This window comes from Vidua macroura, chromosome 10 (genome assembly GCF_024509145.1).
Source record: "Vidua macroura isolate BioBank_ID:100142 chromosome 10, ASM2450914v1, whole genome shotgun sequence".
Classification (NCBI taxonomy): Eukaryota; Metazoa; Chordata; class Aves; order Passeriformes; family Viduidae; genus Vidua; species Vidua macroura.
Window position 1 is genome coordinate 8122845 of NC_071580.1, and position 18417 is coordinate 8141261.

Here is an 18417-nt window from a genome sequence, read left to right on the forward strand (position 1 = left end):
CATGTAGCCTTTGTGGTGATTTGTTTTGAACCAAGAAGAAAGATGACTTGGGGGTTGTTAATTATGCTTTTATCATAACCTGTATTTTTTCCAGTAGTTTGTGTTGTATCCTCCTTGCTTTTTTCATGATGATTACTTGTCACAAGCTTATGTCTTATTTCTTTAGTGTAGCTGACTTGAGAAGAATTTAACTTACTGTGAATGCCCTTAACTGATGTTTTTTTCTTCCATGATTTTTGCCTTGCCATTTTCTTAGATGTTTGGGAACTGGACATTTGGTACTTTGGTCTTCACCGTTATGGTTATAACTGTTACGATGAAGGTATGACATCACACTGCCTGCTCTTTGGGTTTGGATGTGAAGGCAAATATGTAATAAAGCAGTAATTTTAAATTGATTCCAAAGTTATTGATTCTTGAGGGTTCCAGATAAGTGACTTTTATGTTTAGTTTCAACAGTGGTTGAAATTTTTCTTTATTTTTTGTGTGTTACAACAGTATTTAGTGTTTGGGCTGGAAGTTCATAAATGTCAGTGTTCTGACTGGTATTTATAATTTTCTGTGAAGTGGGTGGAAAACAGAAGCTCACTGAAGTTATCTCTGTTTTAGATGGCACTAGAAACTCACTTCTGGACATGGATAAACCATTTTGTTACTTGGGGATCCATTGTATTTTATTTCATATTCTCCTTGTTTTACGGGGGAATTATCTGGTAAGTGATTTTCCCCTCATCCTTTTTATCACATGTAATATCAGTGAGGATAAAAAACACTGAAATATTATGTTCTACCATCTTACTCTGAATTTTGTGACAGGTTTGTGATAAAAAGGTTTTGAATCTAGACTACCACTTGCTCTCAGTAATTCTTTGAAAAATTTAAGTGCTGCTGTGCTGTCCTGTGCTCAAGGACACACAGTATCTGTCTCTGACAGCCTGTAACTATAAAGGCATTTTTAAGAAGTGAATAGGTTCCCAGAGGTGCTATGTAGTAGGTGAATAATTGCAGCAGAAATAAAGATGCTGGGGTTTGAATCAGTAAAGTGAAGTCTTTTTGCTTATAATTTGGAGTCTGAAGGAATAGATTGGTGATTGATTCTCTGCAACACAACTTAAATCTAAATCAGAACCTTTTCCTCCAAAGGTCAGTACCCCCTTTCTCTGGAGCTCATTGGCAGGTCAGATCCAGCAGCTTGCTGGACTCTACATGGTCACGGTGCAGTTGTGACTCTGCATCCTGAGTCTCTCTGCTTGATGTAAAATAAGATACACTTGAGACAGCCTGTGCTGTACTTTTGTTCCTAGAAGTTCTTTTTAGTAATTGCCACTTCTCTTAACTTTTCAGGCCATTTTTACATACCCAGGACATGTACTTTGTATTTGTTCAACTGTTGTCAAGTGGTTCTGCTTGGTTTGCCATAATCCTCATAGTAGTCGCTTGTTTGTTTATTGATGTTGTGAAGAAAGTGCTGTACAGACATCTGCAACCAACAAGTACTGAAAAAGCTCAGGTAATGTTATGCTTTTGTATCCAACTTGACCAATAATTACCCTCTTACATTACTGTCATGTTTAGTTCAGAGAAGTGTTCTCATTTTGAAATACACTTGTTAATTTCAAATTACGAAAGTGAGCACACCATTTTACAAGGCAGTAAAGTTTATTAATTGGTAATAAAAAGAATAGAATTATTTATGAAGGGGACGCTCAGTCATTTGCATCTCAGCTTGCAGCTGTATGAAAGGGTCACACTGCACATTTTTATACTGCTTTATAGATGGTAACTTACTTTTTGTCTAGGTATTAAAAGTATTAGAAGCTACTGCTCTAATTGGCACTGAATAGGTCTTAAAATGTGATGGAAACAATAATTGTAAAAATTACTTTAGTAAAACTTGTTTTAATTAGTATTTCTTAAATCTCAATCATTTCATATGCTGTGCATTTTATTGTTGATTCTGTAAAATCTGTTAAACCTGATTACCCGTGTGACAGTTTCACAGATTCACAGACAAGGTCTAAAGTTATGCTGTGGTAATGGAATCTCCCTTCTGCCTGACACAGGCTACAAAAAAATCCTTTAAATCATTCTGGTGAGATTAGACTGTCTTTTAGGTAAATATCTCATCTTTGAGTATTTTCTTCTTTCTAGAGACAGTTGTGGAGAAGTTATCCTGACCTATTGTTCTAATAGTGTCTGTCTCTCTGGTTTCAATTTTCAGTGTTTTATATTTTTATACTTCTTCTGCTAAACTGAGAAGGTTTCTATTACAGTTTTTGTTTTATTCACAGCTAGCTTTGTAATCAAGATTATTTTAGCACTGATAGGTAGACTAAACTTGTATCTTCAGTCAAAAAGGTTGTTTTAGAATCTTCTCATCATTCTTGTGTTTCTCCTGTAATATGACCCTTCTTCAATTTCATCTTGAATTTTGGATTTCACCAGTGGACACAATATTCCAGCGCAGCAGACATCAGTGCCAAGTACAGAAATAATGAGTCCCCAGCTATATTCAGATTACAGAATAACATACATCAATAACCTGTTGTCTTCTGCATCTTCTACACATCTGCACGTGGTGATGTTGGTTTCTTTCAGGTCATTGATGAGAGGTCAGTTAGCATAGAGCCAAAAACAGTGAAAGTGTATGAAGAACCCAGCTGACAGAGATATCCCATGCACAGTGATGGTCTGAAACCTCTCAGCAGCTTTCTGTCCACCTGCCTGCCAGATGGATTTTGTGGTGTCCTAATTGCTTAATGCAAGTGGCACTGAGCTCTGTACATGCAGAACTGCATCAGTGCTGCTATCTTTAGCATCTAACCTTGTAATTACTTTGATGTGAGTGCACGTTGATTTACTTAAATTATATTACCCTTCTAATATGTGTGTTAAAAAAAAATCTGTGTGAGACTTTCTTTTAATTTGCCTAGGATCAACATCAAGCTGACAAGCCTACCTAGCCAAAATATCCCACTAAACCCTTGCAAAAATTGGAACATTCGCTGCTTTTTCCTGTCTTGGAATTTAGTAGCTAAAAGCCAAAGTAAATAACCACTGGCTCAGATAGACCTGGTAAGGCTCAGGATTGCACATTACTGCACTTCTTGGGTTAGAGTGTCTGTAGGCAATGATACTTACCTATCTTTTTTTCTCTCTTCAAAAGCTAGTGGCAATATTTATCAAACACTCTCCTTCCTTGCTGTACATCACCTGTTGCTGTCTGGCACAGTATTGGTGTGGTTCTTGAGGTTTTTCATGTTCTTGAAGTGCTTGAATTAAAACCTGAAAAGCCATGTGGATTTTCCTGCCTTTATCCATATACTTCCTGCTACATTCTCTTGCTTTAGGACTCCTTTCTGAAGATTTTTTGGGTTCAGTTTAATGCCATTACAGCTGTGCAATCACACAGTAGGACTTCTTATTTTTAAGAAGGAATCTAGATGAATATCTAACTCCTTTCCTGTGGCTATAGCTTGATTCTTGGCCATGAGGATTTTGCTTTGTGCATCTCTCTTAGTTATCTTTCTTCTTTTTCCTTATTTGCTTTCTACTTTGCATTTGACAGAGTCAGCACTGAGGTCTCTGTTTACCAAAATGTTGTCTTTTCTCTAAAAATTCTTAATTCCTGATGCTGCAAAGTCAAAGTATCCAAAGTGGGATTTGACCAGAAGTTCTTCAGCAGCCGTCCATTGGTTTCTCTTGGTGTGTCTGACAGTGAAAATATAACTACAAATGTATTTGCAAAAAGAAAGTGCCTCTCTGTTCCTTTCTTGAGGTTTAATCTGTTGAGATTTTCCAACTCTTGCTTTAATAGGACAGTCATCTCCACTGGATTTCATTCACTGTTCTTGCAGTGGGGAAGTGGATATAACTGAAGAGGAGCAGGTGGTCAGCTTAGCACATTTGTTGTCAAGAAGAGACAGAATGCTTCTTTTATGATCATACTTCATAATTTGTGTTTAAAATTCCTAGTAAATATTTTTCTTTCTGTTTCCAAGCAGAGGAAGAGACTGACTTTCAGATAGAAAGGGTTTGGAGAATATCTTTGTCCTAAAGACTGAGAGTGATGACTGAAGCTAGTGAATTCTGTGGAAGTCATTGAAGGATTAAATGTGGTACTTTGTGTATTATCTTTTAAAATTATTTTTCATAGTGTAGGTGCACCCCACTAAACATGTTTAATTACTCATTTTTAATTGTAGGCCTACACTGGTACATTTTCATACTGGGGGAAAGAAAAAGCTTGGTTTATACTTACTGTGTTTTTATTATGGCAAGATGAATTGTTACATGCCCTAGTTCCTTGGTTTTAAATTGAAGCTTTTTAGGTTGTTTCTGTCTGCCATAATTTAAATTCTAAACTAATCCCAGAAGCAGTGAGCAAAACACACATTTCTCAGCTGAAAATGCTTGCTTTGCCCCTATTGTTTTAATTTTTCAGAATTTTTTTGTGTGTGACTTAGCTTAGTGCTCTGAATTCACTATATCTGTAGGAATCTGCCTTACCTTGATTTTATATCTTTTTTTAAGTATAAGGTAATAGCATCAAGTATGAGTTTGCCTCTGATCTTAGATGTTAGATGTTACATGTAGATAAGTTATTCATAAGACAGCAGAGAAATTTAACCAGTATGAAAGAGAAATTTGATAGGCTTTTAAATGTAAATATTGTTCTTTCACAGCAACTTAAATCTCAGTCATTCATTTTAGGAAACTAAAAATTAAAAATTTGACAGGCAAGCATGAGTTGACTTTTATAGAGGATGAGCTTGGTTAACTTTATGTTCCTTAATGCACTTAAGGTGAATGTATGTTACTGTATTTTATTTTAATTTTGATGTGTTTCAAGGGTTTTTTGCTGGCCTAAAGAAAAGCCATCTTATGTTTCACTGAGGTGAGTTGCCCTGAAGTAGTTTGTGGGCAATTTCTCAATACAGGCCTGTTACAGAATCATACAGGAGGAATTGGACAGTAAGGTAAATGTGAATCAAAATATGAATCTTTAGGTAAAGATAAATCACAGCACTATTGAGGAGAGAAAGCAATGCAGAATAAAGGTGTCTGGTAAAGCACAGATGTAAAAGTGTGTAGGCCTTTTCTCTCATTATGAAAGCAAAGGTGCTTTAAGAATGGTCCTGCCAAACAGTGACTGGCTGTGATGGTCCCAGGAGCTGTCTTGAAGGTACCAGGCTTGTGTTCTGTATATGATGTGTATTCCACTTAAATAACAATGTGTTGTCCTGTGTCTTTCTCTTAGAAAATTACTGCTGCTACTTACTGACATGTATGTTCCATCCCTTCTCTGTCCAATTGTAGATGTACTCCAACAGAGTTGCTTTAAGTGACGAGTTCATCGCACTGCAGCCATTGTCCAGGGCAAGGAATCAGCTGAGCAAAATTAGGTAGAGTAGGAGGGACAGTTCCTCATCAACTCTTATGCATGCTCAAGGTGAACTAACCAGTGCTGAGAGAGATGGGAAGAGGCATGAATATCTGTTAGTGGGGTGAGAGGGCAATACGTGTAGTGCAGAAACATTCAGTTTGGTGATTTCTTGGCTTTGCTCTGTGTTTCTGAGCCAAATGCTTCTCCTAAGTAGCATGAGTTGGACGTGTTTTTTTTTTTTTTTTTTTTTTTTTTAGGAAAAAACATCCCTAGCATGATGTTCAACTTCCAGAATAAAGATCAGCTGTTCTTGCATCCATTTTTCAATAACTGTAGTTTCTAGCATGGTTATTTTGGTTTCTTTATGATAAAAATTAACAGTGCATTTTGCATGCTGGATAATTTCAGCTTTATAAGGCTGTGACAGGAAGATCCATGTACTTCAGGCAGAAATTTCTTGCAAGTTTTTTGCCCATTTTAATTTGCTTTCAACTGTGTCAAAAGAGTAGATAATGTTTGAAGCTTGGGTGCGTCCATACCCTTGTGCAGCTGAGGCTTTTTGTGTCTGTTTTGTGCAGCTATAAAGTGAGTGTTGTTTGTTTTCAATGTGTATAGATACATATTCCAAAAGGCATTTGGCTACAAAGTCCCAGAAAATTATTCAAAACAAGATGAAAGCATCCATGTGTCTGTGTAGGTAAAACATGATTCTGCAACTCTTCAAATGCACTGAGTTCAGCACATGAAATGCTGTCAAATGCTGATTCTCTTTTGTAAGACTTAAGCATTCATATGCATCAGCAATGTCTCAATCTGTTTAATTCCACATCCTACAGCAAGAATTAATGCAAAGATCTGATTCCTTTTAAATATTTTTCAAGGTGACTTTGTTGTTAAAAACGTGCAACTAGGTGCCTAGGAGAACCAACTAACCTACATTTTAGGGACTTAATTGCTGTTTGTTTAATAAAAGAGAAAAGTTTTGTATTTCCTCTGAGAGTGCACTACAACTTTACAAGGCAAAAGTTGAAATGGCCATTGTGTTGTGGTGTTAGTGGCCCCAGTGGGAAACACAACACCTTGGATTTCCAAACACCCAGGGGGACAGTGGTGGGCTGCTTTTATTTTGGTTTGTTTTGAATTCAGCACTTAATAGCTTTAAAACAGGCAAAGTACAGTATAGCTTTTGAAAACTGTTAAACTTAGGAACATATTGGGGAGGTTCCTCTGCAAAAGCCTATAAAAGTTAGCTTTTCAAATTCTTAGTTTATCTAATTCTTAGATATCTTGGTTTATCAAGTTACCTTTTAGAAACTGTGGATAAGTGTATGTAAGTTTGTTTTCTCAATTAATTATTAAAGTGAATTACATCACATGTCATATCTACACCAAAGGTTTTAGAACAGAAAATTCTGTTCAAATTTCAAAAACTAAACACACCTTAATGGTTATACACCTGGATAGTCAAAGAAAAATAAGCTGTGTAGGAATGCAGCACTGTAGCCATTAAAATGCTAAAACCAGGAGAATCCTTGCTAACATGAGGCAATTTTCTTCATATTAAACTTAGGGAAGAGTTGAAAAAAAGGAAAAATCTGTTTTGTCCATGAGTAACAAATGATTATGCAAATCCAGTTCTCTTGTAAGTCAGAATTTTTGCACTTGAGTATCTGATAGTACCTGAAATACAAACACTGGCTGCTTTCTAATGTGCAGTTGAGCTTGTAAAGTGCAACAAGAAGCAAACAAAGATTCAGGTTTCTCTAGTTCTTTATTCTGCCTTTGGACAAAGTTCAGAAGTTATCCTGTGGATCCTTGCCTAAAACAGTGAAATTGAAAATCAACTGATAGACAGAAACTACTCACTTCACTAAACTAAATAAAATCTAATTTGGAGTGAAGAGCATGAGTTGGTTTCTGTGGTTTTCCCAAAGCAATAGGGCAAAGAAAGCAAGGAAAACTATAGGAGCATAAAGCAAAACAGCTGCCTGGTGAATATGTAGCTGTAAAGCAGCTAATCTGTCACACCTCATTTGTACATGCCCACCCAGGGATTGCATCCTTTGTGACTGCAGAATGCATGGAGGTTGATGAACAGACTTTGGCAGGCTTTTGTTGTTTGTAAATATGTATAAAAGTCTCAAAAGGAGCATAACTCCAGGTTAAACTGAGTTATGCCTTGTTCTGCCAAAATGCTTGCTCTTCTCTTGAGATCAAAAGACTTCTTTTATGAATGCAAATTAAGAGTATGATGATACAATAATTTTTTATTTCGGTAGGCTTCACAGTGTGCAAAAAATGTTCAAGTTTATATTGAGTACATTGGTGATGTACAGTTAAGATCTTTGAGGGGGATCTTCTAGGTGTCCAGGTGATTCCTGTAAGTCAGAATTGCAGTCTTGTGTGTGCCTGTTAAAGTCTTGCCTCTGAACTTTACTGTCCCTTTTGGAACATGGGATGAACAGGAAATGAGGCAGCACAGGCAGGTGCAGCAGGTGTTGTGCTTGGCTGGAGTCTGACTGAGCTCTGCTTTCCTTCATAGGTGTCCCTCCTGTTCTTGGAATGTGTGCAATATGTACCTTAGGGTACTATAACTGGGTCCCACTGTATCTCATTCCATGTTTATATCTGTAAAGAAAGTGTTCTGTGTGCATGTATGTCTTCTACATGTCCTGTGCTTTGTAAGAGCTGTCTTAAGAAATCTTAAGCTACATTTGAGAAGTGTTGCTTGGACAGATGTTTTAATTCTACTTACTGGATGGGATTAACTGTGTTTACAGAGTTCCTACCTTTGAACAGTGTGTTATGAACTGTACCCAGATCTGGGGAAATGTAAGACACCAGAAAGGGTTTTATTTACAGAGAAGGCTGTCAGTGCACAGTGTTGTATCCAGGGCTCTGGAGCATTTACCTTGTCACAGCCAAACCTGGTTCTTTCCCCATCTCCAGCCCCATGAGTCTGTTGTTGCCTGGTTTTCCCTTCATCTCAGTGCAGATCTGCTCTTTAGCTGTCTCCAGAGCTCCAGGCTCCAGGCCCTGCCTTTAAGGCCTTCACTCCTTGTCTGTATTTTTAACTCCAGCTTCTGTTCCTTAGGATTCCCCCTACAGCTTTCAGGTCTGACCCAGCCCAGCTGTGCTGAGTCAAGAGCAGAGAGATCTCTGTTCCTTTTACAGCCTATGTTTTCTGTAAGGAACATGCAATTTCTGAGAAAACTGTGCCAGTGGAAGCATGAATTCCCACTAGTGAGGTGTGCCAGAGCACCTTGATGTGCTGCACTTTGATCAAGGGTGATCTCTTCCTTTACAGACCTGTTCATTGTGTTAGCATAGGTTGGTGTTGATCTGTTGGCTAATCTACAGAATCTATCACAGGAAGATGAGGAAATGAGGGAAGAATGCACCTTTTTGGGTTTGACTTCAGTCACAAAAGTGCACATACAACTTACCTGAAGAAACCTTTGTCTAATGACTTGGAAATAATGAAATAATTTGGTACTCATAGGTTCATTTAATACAAAGAGTAGAAAAAGAAGTGATAAAAACATCATGGCAGTGAAGTTGTTAGATGTCAACATTCCTATATATTTTCTTTAAAAATTTTAAATCTAATTGTTTGGGATTTTAGTATATGGTATATTAAGGGTTAAAGATAGAGATTTACAATAGGGAGCAAGTTTTAACTTAATTGTGGACTAGCAATAACCATCTCATATCAATTTTCTAAAACATCCATGTGGCATCAGAGTGTTGGCAGCTGGGACCTGGGCTCAGGAGAATACCCTGCAGAGCCCTTAACTTGGCATAGAAGATTGAATACATTCCCCATTCCTCAAAGCCCCAACTTTTCAATTTGATTAAATCTTGGTTTGAAATATCTGTCTTATGGCATATGGAATAACCTGCAGTAAGACAAACTGAAATGGTCCTTCCTGTTAAAAGAGGGAAAACAAATAAAACTCCAAAAATGTTAGAATTTTAGATAGATTCCAAATTTGTTGGGTTTCCTTCTTGTAGTCTGTAGAATACAAAAAGGCCAAACACTTTTAACACTTGGGCGTTGAGAAACCACATTTGATCCACCAAAAATAAAAATTGCCTCTTGACCTTGTAAATATGCCTTGTTCTCTCAAGACGAGACCTGTGAAAGTTCTTGTAACAATGGTAACTGTTTTCAAGCAATGCAAGCATGGTGCTTTATAAGATCTCTTGCTTTTCTGTCCTTCCAGATGGAAGAAGATAAGGGTTCAGTCAGCTCAGCATGTGACTTTGCTGAAAGCAGGCACAGAGGGGAGGACAGTAGGCAGCTGCTAGACCCATCTTGCCTGCCCGACAGTTCTTACCTCCACTAGGTAGTACTCCCACTGTACCCTAATGTGTGTGTATTTATTTACATATCTCATACAGAGACAGTCATTGAGCCATCTCCAAAATACCCATATTTTTGGCATCTACAAGAAAAATTGCATCATGGAATGTTGGTTGATTTTTTTTTTTTTCTTTATCAAGCTGAATCATTCTTTAATTCTGCACCTCAGTTGCTTTTTGATTTATTACATCCACTGGACCATTCTCATACGAAGTATTATGTTTATTGAGATTCCAGATCTTACCTTATGAACATACTTTATTTGCCACCCAAATATTAATAATATCTGGTATTTCTCTGAACTCATTAATTTTTTTAAAGCATTGTCTCTCCTGCCTTGTGTTTCCTGATGGTTTGTTTCAGGTCTTAAGGGAACATTATGCCTTCCTGCCTTGCCATGCCAGGTTTTACTTTGGTATACAATTATGACCATAATTGTCCTCCACAGAAAGAAAGTGAGAAAAGGAACTCTCTAGCATATGTATCTTCCTTCCAAGGAGTGGATATAAATACAAAAATCCATGTTCACCAGGCAGTGATAAACAATATATGTACATATAAAATTTAGTTAGGTTTTTTTGTCCTTAATGTTCTCACAGCATTTCTTTACACTTAACTGTGAGTTTGACAGAACAGAATTGTTGTTTCTAGACTTATGTAAGGTCTCATTTGCCATTTTTTAAAAAAGTGATACTAACTTTTCCAGAAGTTGTGATTCAAGTATGATCCTTGCTTTTTGTATCTAACTTGTGAAGAAAAAGGAGATTCTCGAAAAAAAAGAGACATTAGACCTCTGAAATCCAGAGTTGAGGGTTTGCTCCCTGGAAGCTCCTTTGGGTTACTCTTGGTTCCTCTTTCTAACAGTCTTTGGATAATATCCCAGACTCCTGGCTCTCAGGGTAACAGATTCTAAGGAAGAAAAGTGCTCTGGTTCATCTGATCCAGCATACAGCCACTGTAATGTGACTTTCTGCAGGAAATTTAAAGGTCTGCTTGAGCATTACAGATGAACTAAATACTCTGTTTGAAATCCTGAGTGTAGCAATGTTACAGTTCCATATTGCTGTGGCCACAGCTGTGAAGGTCACTCCATCTGCAGCAGGGGGTTTGCCTGCTGACCTCCAGATGGGAATTCCTTCTGCTCTGTGTAATCTCTTGTGTCACAATTCTGGGAGCACAGTCTGAGGTGGCTCTGAAGGTCATATTTGCTGGTAATGCAGTGCTGCAAAGTGTGCTGTTCCTGATTCTGGTATCTTCTGTGGCACTGCAGCTGGGACCAGTCATGGTGGCCATCACATGAGGGTGTTCAGGGACTCGGGCTCTGTTGAGGTGTGTTTTGTTTTGTTTGTCTTTTAACCAGAATCCTTTTCAGACTTGTCACTTGCAAAATCTTCTGTTTCTGCCTCTCAGGTACAGAAGTTCATTGTCACAGTAAATTCCTTCTGTGTCCCAAAGACCCCCCAGATGAGTGTGTGAGTTAAAGTGTGTTCTGCCTGTACTCAGCCATGGCCTCTGAGGTGCAGCATCCACAGGATCAGGGAGCTCCGTTTGTAGAGAATCCTCTACATTCCAACAGCTGCTGAGTGACAGTTCTGTGAACATCACAATGAGTGGTGTGATGGGAAGGAAGGTCTGGAGGGGCTGTGGGGAATGTGGCACAGGGCTGAGGAAGGGGCAGGCACAGGAAAGGGAGCATGGAAACATGCACCACATGCAACAGTTCTGCGTATGTTCCTCCTTGTCCTCCCAGCTGAGCTATTTCTCTTGTATTTCCAAAAGCCTCTTGTTTCTGTTAGCTGCCTCTTCTTTGTTGTGTAGGCTGTTCTTCTGCTGTAAAGCTGTAAATGTGCCCAGCTGCCTGTTTAGGGGGATTAGGAAGAAGAGTGTGGCCACTCATAGTAAACCATTGCCATAAGGAACCCTTGAGGTTCTTTGCTTTCCTTGCAGATTTTGGCAACTGTGGGTGGTGTGGAATAAATTCAGGCTCAAAAATAGAATTTTCAGACAACAGTCAATGACCTTTGGTGTCGCAGTGAAAAGTTGTGGGAAGGTCTTAAGTGAGCTGTATCCTGTCATGGACTAAGATGCCTCCTCCCAGAATTCTTCTTTCTCTTGGTGTGAGGAGAAGGTAAAGTTCAGCCTCTGAGTTTAGTATTTGTTTGACAGGATGCTCTCATGGAGAGTTTAAAATTAAATTAAAAAGCATCCCCACATTTCACATTTTTATTTCTTGTTGGAATGGTTACTGAAGTCAGTTTAGGATATTCTCTCTGCAGAAGCAGGAGATTCCAGTTATGCTGCAGTTGGTGCAGCAGTGCTGTAGAGGAGCACACTGGTAGGTGGCACTTACACACCCATACATCTGTTGCTGCTTTCTTTTCATTTTATTTCTTTTATTCCTTTTTTTCCTCACCTACAAAACATGAGCTGTTGAAAGAGTTTATTATGCTAATGCTGAATTATTCTTTATGCTGGCATGAACATGACTGAACCTTTCTGACATCAGCCTTGTTTGCTTTTGGGTAAACCATGTTCACACAACCAGGAATGTGCTTTTGTTCTGTACCAAGCCAAGGGTATCTGTGGTAGTGATACCATGTCAGTTATTCTAGGAAGTTGCATTGTGTGCTTGAGGAAGAATTACTTGGGATCAGGTTGCTGTGTTGTATTCTGCAGCCTGAAGCTTTGTCTTGATAAATTTCCCTTAAAATAGGGCTGAGCTGGTATAAATTGTTTTAAAGGTGAATAAATTGCTGCAGAGGTGAATCGAGGCATCCCAGCTGGAAGTGCATGTGCTCTGCTGTGGCTTTGGTGGAGGGAATTCCTGAGCAGTTCATTTCCAGGGTTAGGCAGATGCCGTGCCAGACCATTTCCATGCGCTCAACAAGGCTGCACTCAAACCTTGGGATGAACAAATTTTAGTGTATGTAGACCTTAGGGAGTGGTAATATTATTATTGTTGTTCTCCTATAAAGTTGAAAAATATTCAACACTCTAGCTTTAAGAAAACCTGCTTTTCCTAAGTGTTTTTTTCATTGCTAGAATTTGTGAGTACTGATTTTTCTTTTTTCTTTTTTTCTTTTTTTTTTTTTCCCAATTTTTTCTTTCCAGCTTACTGAGGCAGGTTCAGGTATCAACTGCTTGGACTCCATGTGCTGCTTCTCAGATGGGGAAACAGCATGCACATCTGTTAGAAGAATGCTGGAACGACTGATGGGAAGGTGTAGCCCAACCCGGGTCAACAGGTGTGGCATTTCTCTCAATAGCCTTTGCTGCAGACGATTCTCCTATAAACTGGAACCTGATGAGCCTGCAGCAATAGATGTGTAGAAACCAGCTGCAGGTTTTGCTTATCTAAGTAGAAAATGCAACTCTTTATTGTACTTTTTTTCATCCTAAAAGATTAGCTTCTTGTTTCTTTTCGAGTGGTTTCTTTTGGGATGGGGAGGGGAAAAACAGTTTTCAAAAAATTTCTGTTCAAGTGTTTCGTTTGGCTTTACAAGCTCTTGTGTTGTATCTATCGTAATTTCTCTTGATTTGTACATTCTTCTCTTTAGAAAGTCAAGCCTTGCTCCTATTTTTGTTCTCCTTTTTATGATTACTTTTTTGCCTTCACAAATCAGGAGTTGTTTGTAAAGTCAAAAGACTTTTCCCTTTGGTTCTTGATGTACAACCTCCAAATATTTACCTTGGAGCTTGCATTACTCCTGAAGGTATACAAAAGGCTCACATTCCCCCCCTTAAATCTAACTTCATTGTTAGGAGGAGAGCCTTTAAATCTTTCAGCCATTGATTGATATGAAGATGAAATATTTTTGTAGTATAACTTTTATAATCTATTTCTAAAATCAGAGTGATTGACAGAACAGAGTCTTCGGGTTCTAAGAATTTTCAATGTTTTTTGGGTTCCAGAAGGTATATTGTCAAAATCATGTGTGCCATTCCAAAGTATATGCTAAATAAATCTTTCCTTCACAAACCACGTGTGAAACAAACATCAGTGGGGTGAAAGCATGTTGAGTAATTGAACATGTCTGCAGAGCAACACTGCTCTTGCAGTCAGCCCAGCTGGGAGAGGAGCTCTCACTGAATCCTCTCATGTGCCATCTCCCCATTTCCAATCAAAGAGGGATAGCAAACAAATATGGAAATATTTGGGGGTAGAAATAAAAATAGTCTTTTGTACATCGTAATCTCTGTCCCTGAATGATATCATGGTCCTTCATTGGTCAAAAGGCAAACCTGAAAACATTGAACTTCACACATTTTCAAGGAAACTCATTTTGTATTTGAAGAACTTTCTCTTTCAGTTAAAGGTTGTGATATCATTCACTGGGTATCAAATCTCGTGTGGGTAATTTACCCTGACAGCTTTGTCAGCTCTGATTCTGCCTTTAGGTATTGCCTGGTCTGTAGCTCATCTCTGTTGGAACTCTTGTGTTGAACACGGTGTCTGTGCTTTCAGTCAGTCTCTCTCTTCTGGCTTGCTTATGAAATTCATTCAATGTTTCTACAAGTCTAGGGTATGAGTATGCAAGAAGTTTCATTCCATATGAAAAATGAACTGTTACAATTAAGTACATTTTTAATTCAAACTTGCTGTGTAGAAAGCGGGCATGATGTGTAAAATAAACCGTTTAATAGATTTTTTTAATGTACAAGGTGAGCATTTAATTGGTCTAAAAATCAACATTTTGGTAGCAGTTGCTCTCACTTTTCTGGGGTTTTTTTCACTTCTCTGTAAAACTGTGCTTTCTAAATGAGGAATTTCTCATGCTAGTTTGTTTCACTTACTGTTGTCAAATTAGGGCAGATTGTTAGTTAACAATTGCCTTAGTTACCTATAGTCTTCTTAGAAGGTAGGTATCTTTGTTTTGTTCTCTGCAATGTATTTGCAGTTTTACAATTTTCTCTTTGTTCAACTCAAATTTTCTTTCCTTAAGAGCTTAAAATATTTATTGAAGCTAACTCGTATTTGACAGAATATGAAACACTTCTTTCAAGACTGCTTTTTGTCAGGTTTCTTCTCTGCTTACCTCATGTAGTTTTCATATGAAGTTCCATCTAGCCAAGTTATTTTAGAGTTCTTAGAACACAGACATTAGGATTAAGTTCAATGAATATGCAAAACTATCTTGGTGCTATACTAAGGACTTGAAGTTCTGTGGGTTTTGCATCTGCCTCTGGTTGAAATTGCTCTGAACAATCTTCTAGTTTCACAAGATTTTTTTAAAGTCAGTCATATTTATTTCCTCCAATGATTTCAGCTCCTTCCACTCAGTATTGACACTTAAAACCTGGTCTAAAAGTCAAGGGACCATTTTCTCCCTTACACTTTTTTGCTAATATGAGAAAGTCTTTATTCATTTTTTAAATTACCAATTGCTTAAATCACATGAAGCCATTAGAAGTTGTGAAATGCCAAAGGTACAATTAAGAAAACTGTTGGGTGATTTTAAAATTGTTTAGGCTTTGTTCATGAGCTTGAGCTGCTGTGGTTTTTATCTAAATCTCCAGAAGACTGTGCAGTCCCCAGCAGGATGGTCTTTTGAGTACTTTTACTGTATAAAACAGCTAAGTATTCAACCAAGAAGTAGCTGCAAATTATTTTTGTTGATTGAAGTGATGCTGATGAATATGTTTGTGCAAGTACTGTAGAATGAAGAGCACTATTTTAAATAATGTTGCTGTAGCCAGCTGGTGTTGTATTCTCTGCTCCTGATATTCTGTCAAATACGATATTCTGTCAAATATGATAACATGAAATCAAACATTGTATCAAATTTTGATAAAAACTTTGAATCAAAGTCGTACAAATGCTTGGAGTAGCGGGCCACAGGAATATAGTCTCTTGTGCGTAATTTACTGCTTGTAAAATGTATTTGATAAGTATTTTCTATAGCTTCATTAGCCAGTTAGAATATAAAATGTGTGGTGTGGTATGTTAAAATGCATTTTTGTCTGTCTGTTCCATTAAATTGTCTGTCAACTTGTCAGTCACTAAAATATTAAGAATGCTGGATCACATACATCATTTGTACAGTAGGAATCATTGCTGAATTGTTGGGTCTCCCATTAGTGGTTCTTGTGTCAAAGCACTGGATGGAACAGTTCTAAAGAAACAGCAGATTTCTGACAGAGCCTAATTTGGAGGATAAGCTCATTGTGTTTTGATTTCCTGCCTTCCAAACTTCTTCAGCTTTTCCCATACACTCCTGTAGTGCTGTGCAGCCAAGAACAGTATTTCTTCCCAAGCAGTAATTTGTCCTCAAGTGAAAGACATTGTGAGACCCCTCTGAGTCAGCAGCTGTGATGTCTGGGGTGGTTCCCTGATGTTTTGAAGTGTAACAGGAAGGGATGAAACAGGTTCCTGCCTGTAGATAAGTTCTGCCTCCCCAGGTTCAGGCAGTGTGGATGTTTCCTGCTGGGACACAGCTGTGCCAGGTTCCCAGGGTTGGCTGTGTGCTCCACAGGGCTCTGCTGGAATGGCCTCACAGTGCCTCTGTACACAGGCAGCATTCACAGGCTCCTGAGGCACAGCACCAAAACTTCAGCTGCAAAATAGGCATAAAAACCTCTCGTTGTTTTAATTTATAGTGATGGAAATTGCAGTAGCTGTGTGCTAATTACACAGCAGGCATGAATTTGCCTCTGTTTCCAAAGGTCTGAATGAACTGCAGGTACCTACATGAAATTAGTAGATTAGTCCTTTAAAGAGGTACATTTGCCTGCTCTTGTAACACTTCTATCTTTTGCTCTCGTAGACTTTTCTCCTCACCTCCCAGTACAAATGCAAGTTCCCAGTCAGCCAAACTTTTCTTTTATTGTTACTTTAGATCATGGAGTTCATCGGATCCCTTCTATGCCAACGACAGGAGCATCTTGACTCTCTCCACAATGGACTCAGCCACTTGCTGACAGGGACATTTTTGAATGCCTTGTGGAAGCCATGTGGTGCTCACACACCTGTAACAGGTGCTGAGGCGAGCTCAGTGTCCGGCGTGCCCTAGGAAAGCCCAGAGGACTCCTGAGTCCAGGCAGGGCTTGTCTGGCCTGGCAAAATCTGCACAGAAATTGCTTCCAGGATTTTTTCTAATTATATCTACAAATTGCTAAATAAGTTTTTGGTTTTTTGGGTTTTTTTTAAGGAATGCTTTTACCTCTGACCATTTGATCCTTTTTGTTGCTGTATGACCAAGATCGGGATCCTACTTTTATTACTGGAGATGTCCCTGTAGGGCAGTGACAGAAATCTTTATCCTCCCAAACTTAAGCGATCAAATTTGAATCAATTTGAATCTCCACAATTAAACTTTTAAAAGTTGTGTTTTTAATGATGACCCTTCCTTTTAAACACATACTAATTTTGAGCTGTCTTGCAGATGCTGTCTTAGCAGTTTGCAAATCAATTTTGTTATTTCTGTGGACAGTTACTGTATTCTATAAGCAATCAGTTTAGCAATTTTTGAGAGTTAAATGCAATTCAAATATTTATGCTGGTGTATGAGTGGCTAATATTAGCCATTGCTTTGAAAAACACTGTTAACTGTGACAAATCAGTAATTTGGAATAATAAGTGATACAACAGCTCGCTGTTCTCCTAAAGTACAATTCAGAAACCAGTCATCTTTTATTATGCCCTGTATGTTTTATTAACAGTTCTGGATCCTGACATGAAAAAAAATTGTTAAGAATTGGTGGATTGAGCAGAAGTCTCACTAGCATAAATTTTTGAATTACTAATCCTTTTAAAGTTGGGGAATTTTTGCATGTTTTGTTCTTTTTCATGTATTTATATTCAGTCACGTTGTACTTTGAAGATATAATTAATGCTTAATTATCTTCGTCTATCGGAAGGATCCGAGACCTTGATGGCAATGTTTTGATACCTAAGTATGCCAATAAAAACAAATTGCACAGTTGGAGCTCTGGGTGGTGCATCCTGCAGGTGCCTCCCCTGTCCCAGTGCAGACCTGTCTGCATGGTGGGGGCTGGGGAGCAGCAACATTTCAGTGTTCCCTCAGCCAGGGTGGCTGAACCCACTGCTTCTCCTGGGATGTGGGAGATGAAGTGGAGGTGCTGCAAGGGTGCCTCAGAATGGAGCTGTTAATGACTGGGGACTGGGAAAAGTGCTGCTGCTCCAGGACAGCCCCTTTTGTCACCTCTGACAGTGACATCCCATCAATAACTGGAATACTCGTCCTGTCAGACAGTTAAAAGTGTAAAGATACATCTTAAAATTAGCTCTGGGTAAAAACTCTAAATCTGGGCTGCTGCAAACCTGGCTGACTGTAACTGGGCTGCTGCCAGGGGAGTGTATCCCTCTTGTCATCCCAAATTCTCCCAAATTCAATGAGTAAAGGAACAGGTCCTGCTTTCCTGGGATCACATCCTTCAAATGTTCCTTACCCATAAACAGCTCTGCTGTTCTTTTTCCTGCCAATGACTTTAACTGGGATTATTTCAGCTCTCCTTTTGGAGCTTTGTTTTTGCATTAGTGCCTGGCAGCTTTTCTCAGACCTGAAGGCTGCAGGTACTGTGGAGTTTACAAGATCTCAGTGCTCAAGGCAACATCTGTGTAGGAAAGAAATTGTCGTTGCAACTTTGTTGTTAAATTTCTAGTGACTTGAACTTGCACCACACAAGGGATTTTCCCCACTGTTAT

The 18417-nt window shown here is 38.5% G+C and overlaps 1 protein-coding gene across 10 annotated transcripts in view; it reads left to right on the forward strand.

The window, feature by feature from the left end:
• The window catches only part of ATP11B (ATPase phospholipid transporting 11B (putative)), a 67008-nt gene that overhangs the window by 44707 nt on the left and 3884 nt on the right, over positions 1 to 18417 (forward strand). For 2 of the 10 annotated variants that reach the window (XM_053986970.1, XM_053986973.1), the window contains 5 exons: positions 257 to 322; positions 610 to 713; positions 1345 to 1510; positions 12864 to 12997; positions 16589 to 17674. In XM_053986970.1, the coding sequence (XP_053842945.1) occupies positions 257 to 322; positions 610 to 713; positions 1345 to 1510; positions 12864 to 12997; positions 16589 to 16670 (552 nt within the window). In that variant the 3' untranslated portion in view covers positions 16671 to 17674. Of the gene's footprint in view, positions 1 to 256; positions 323 to 609; positions 714 to 1344; positions 1511 to 5319; positions 5406 to 9612; positions 9736 to 12863; positions 15560 to 16588; positions 17675 to 18417 lie in introns of those variants that run through there. The other 8 variants (XM_053986977.1, XM_053986978.1, XM_053986969.1 and 5 more) reach the window with 6 other exon arrangements.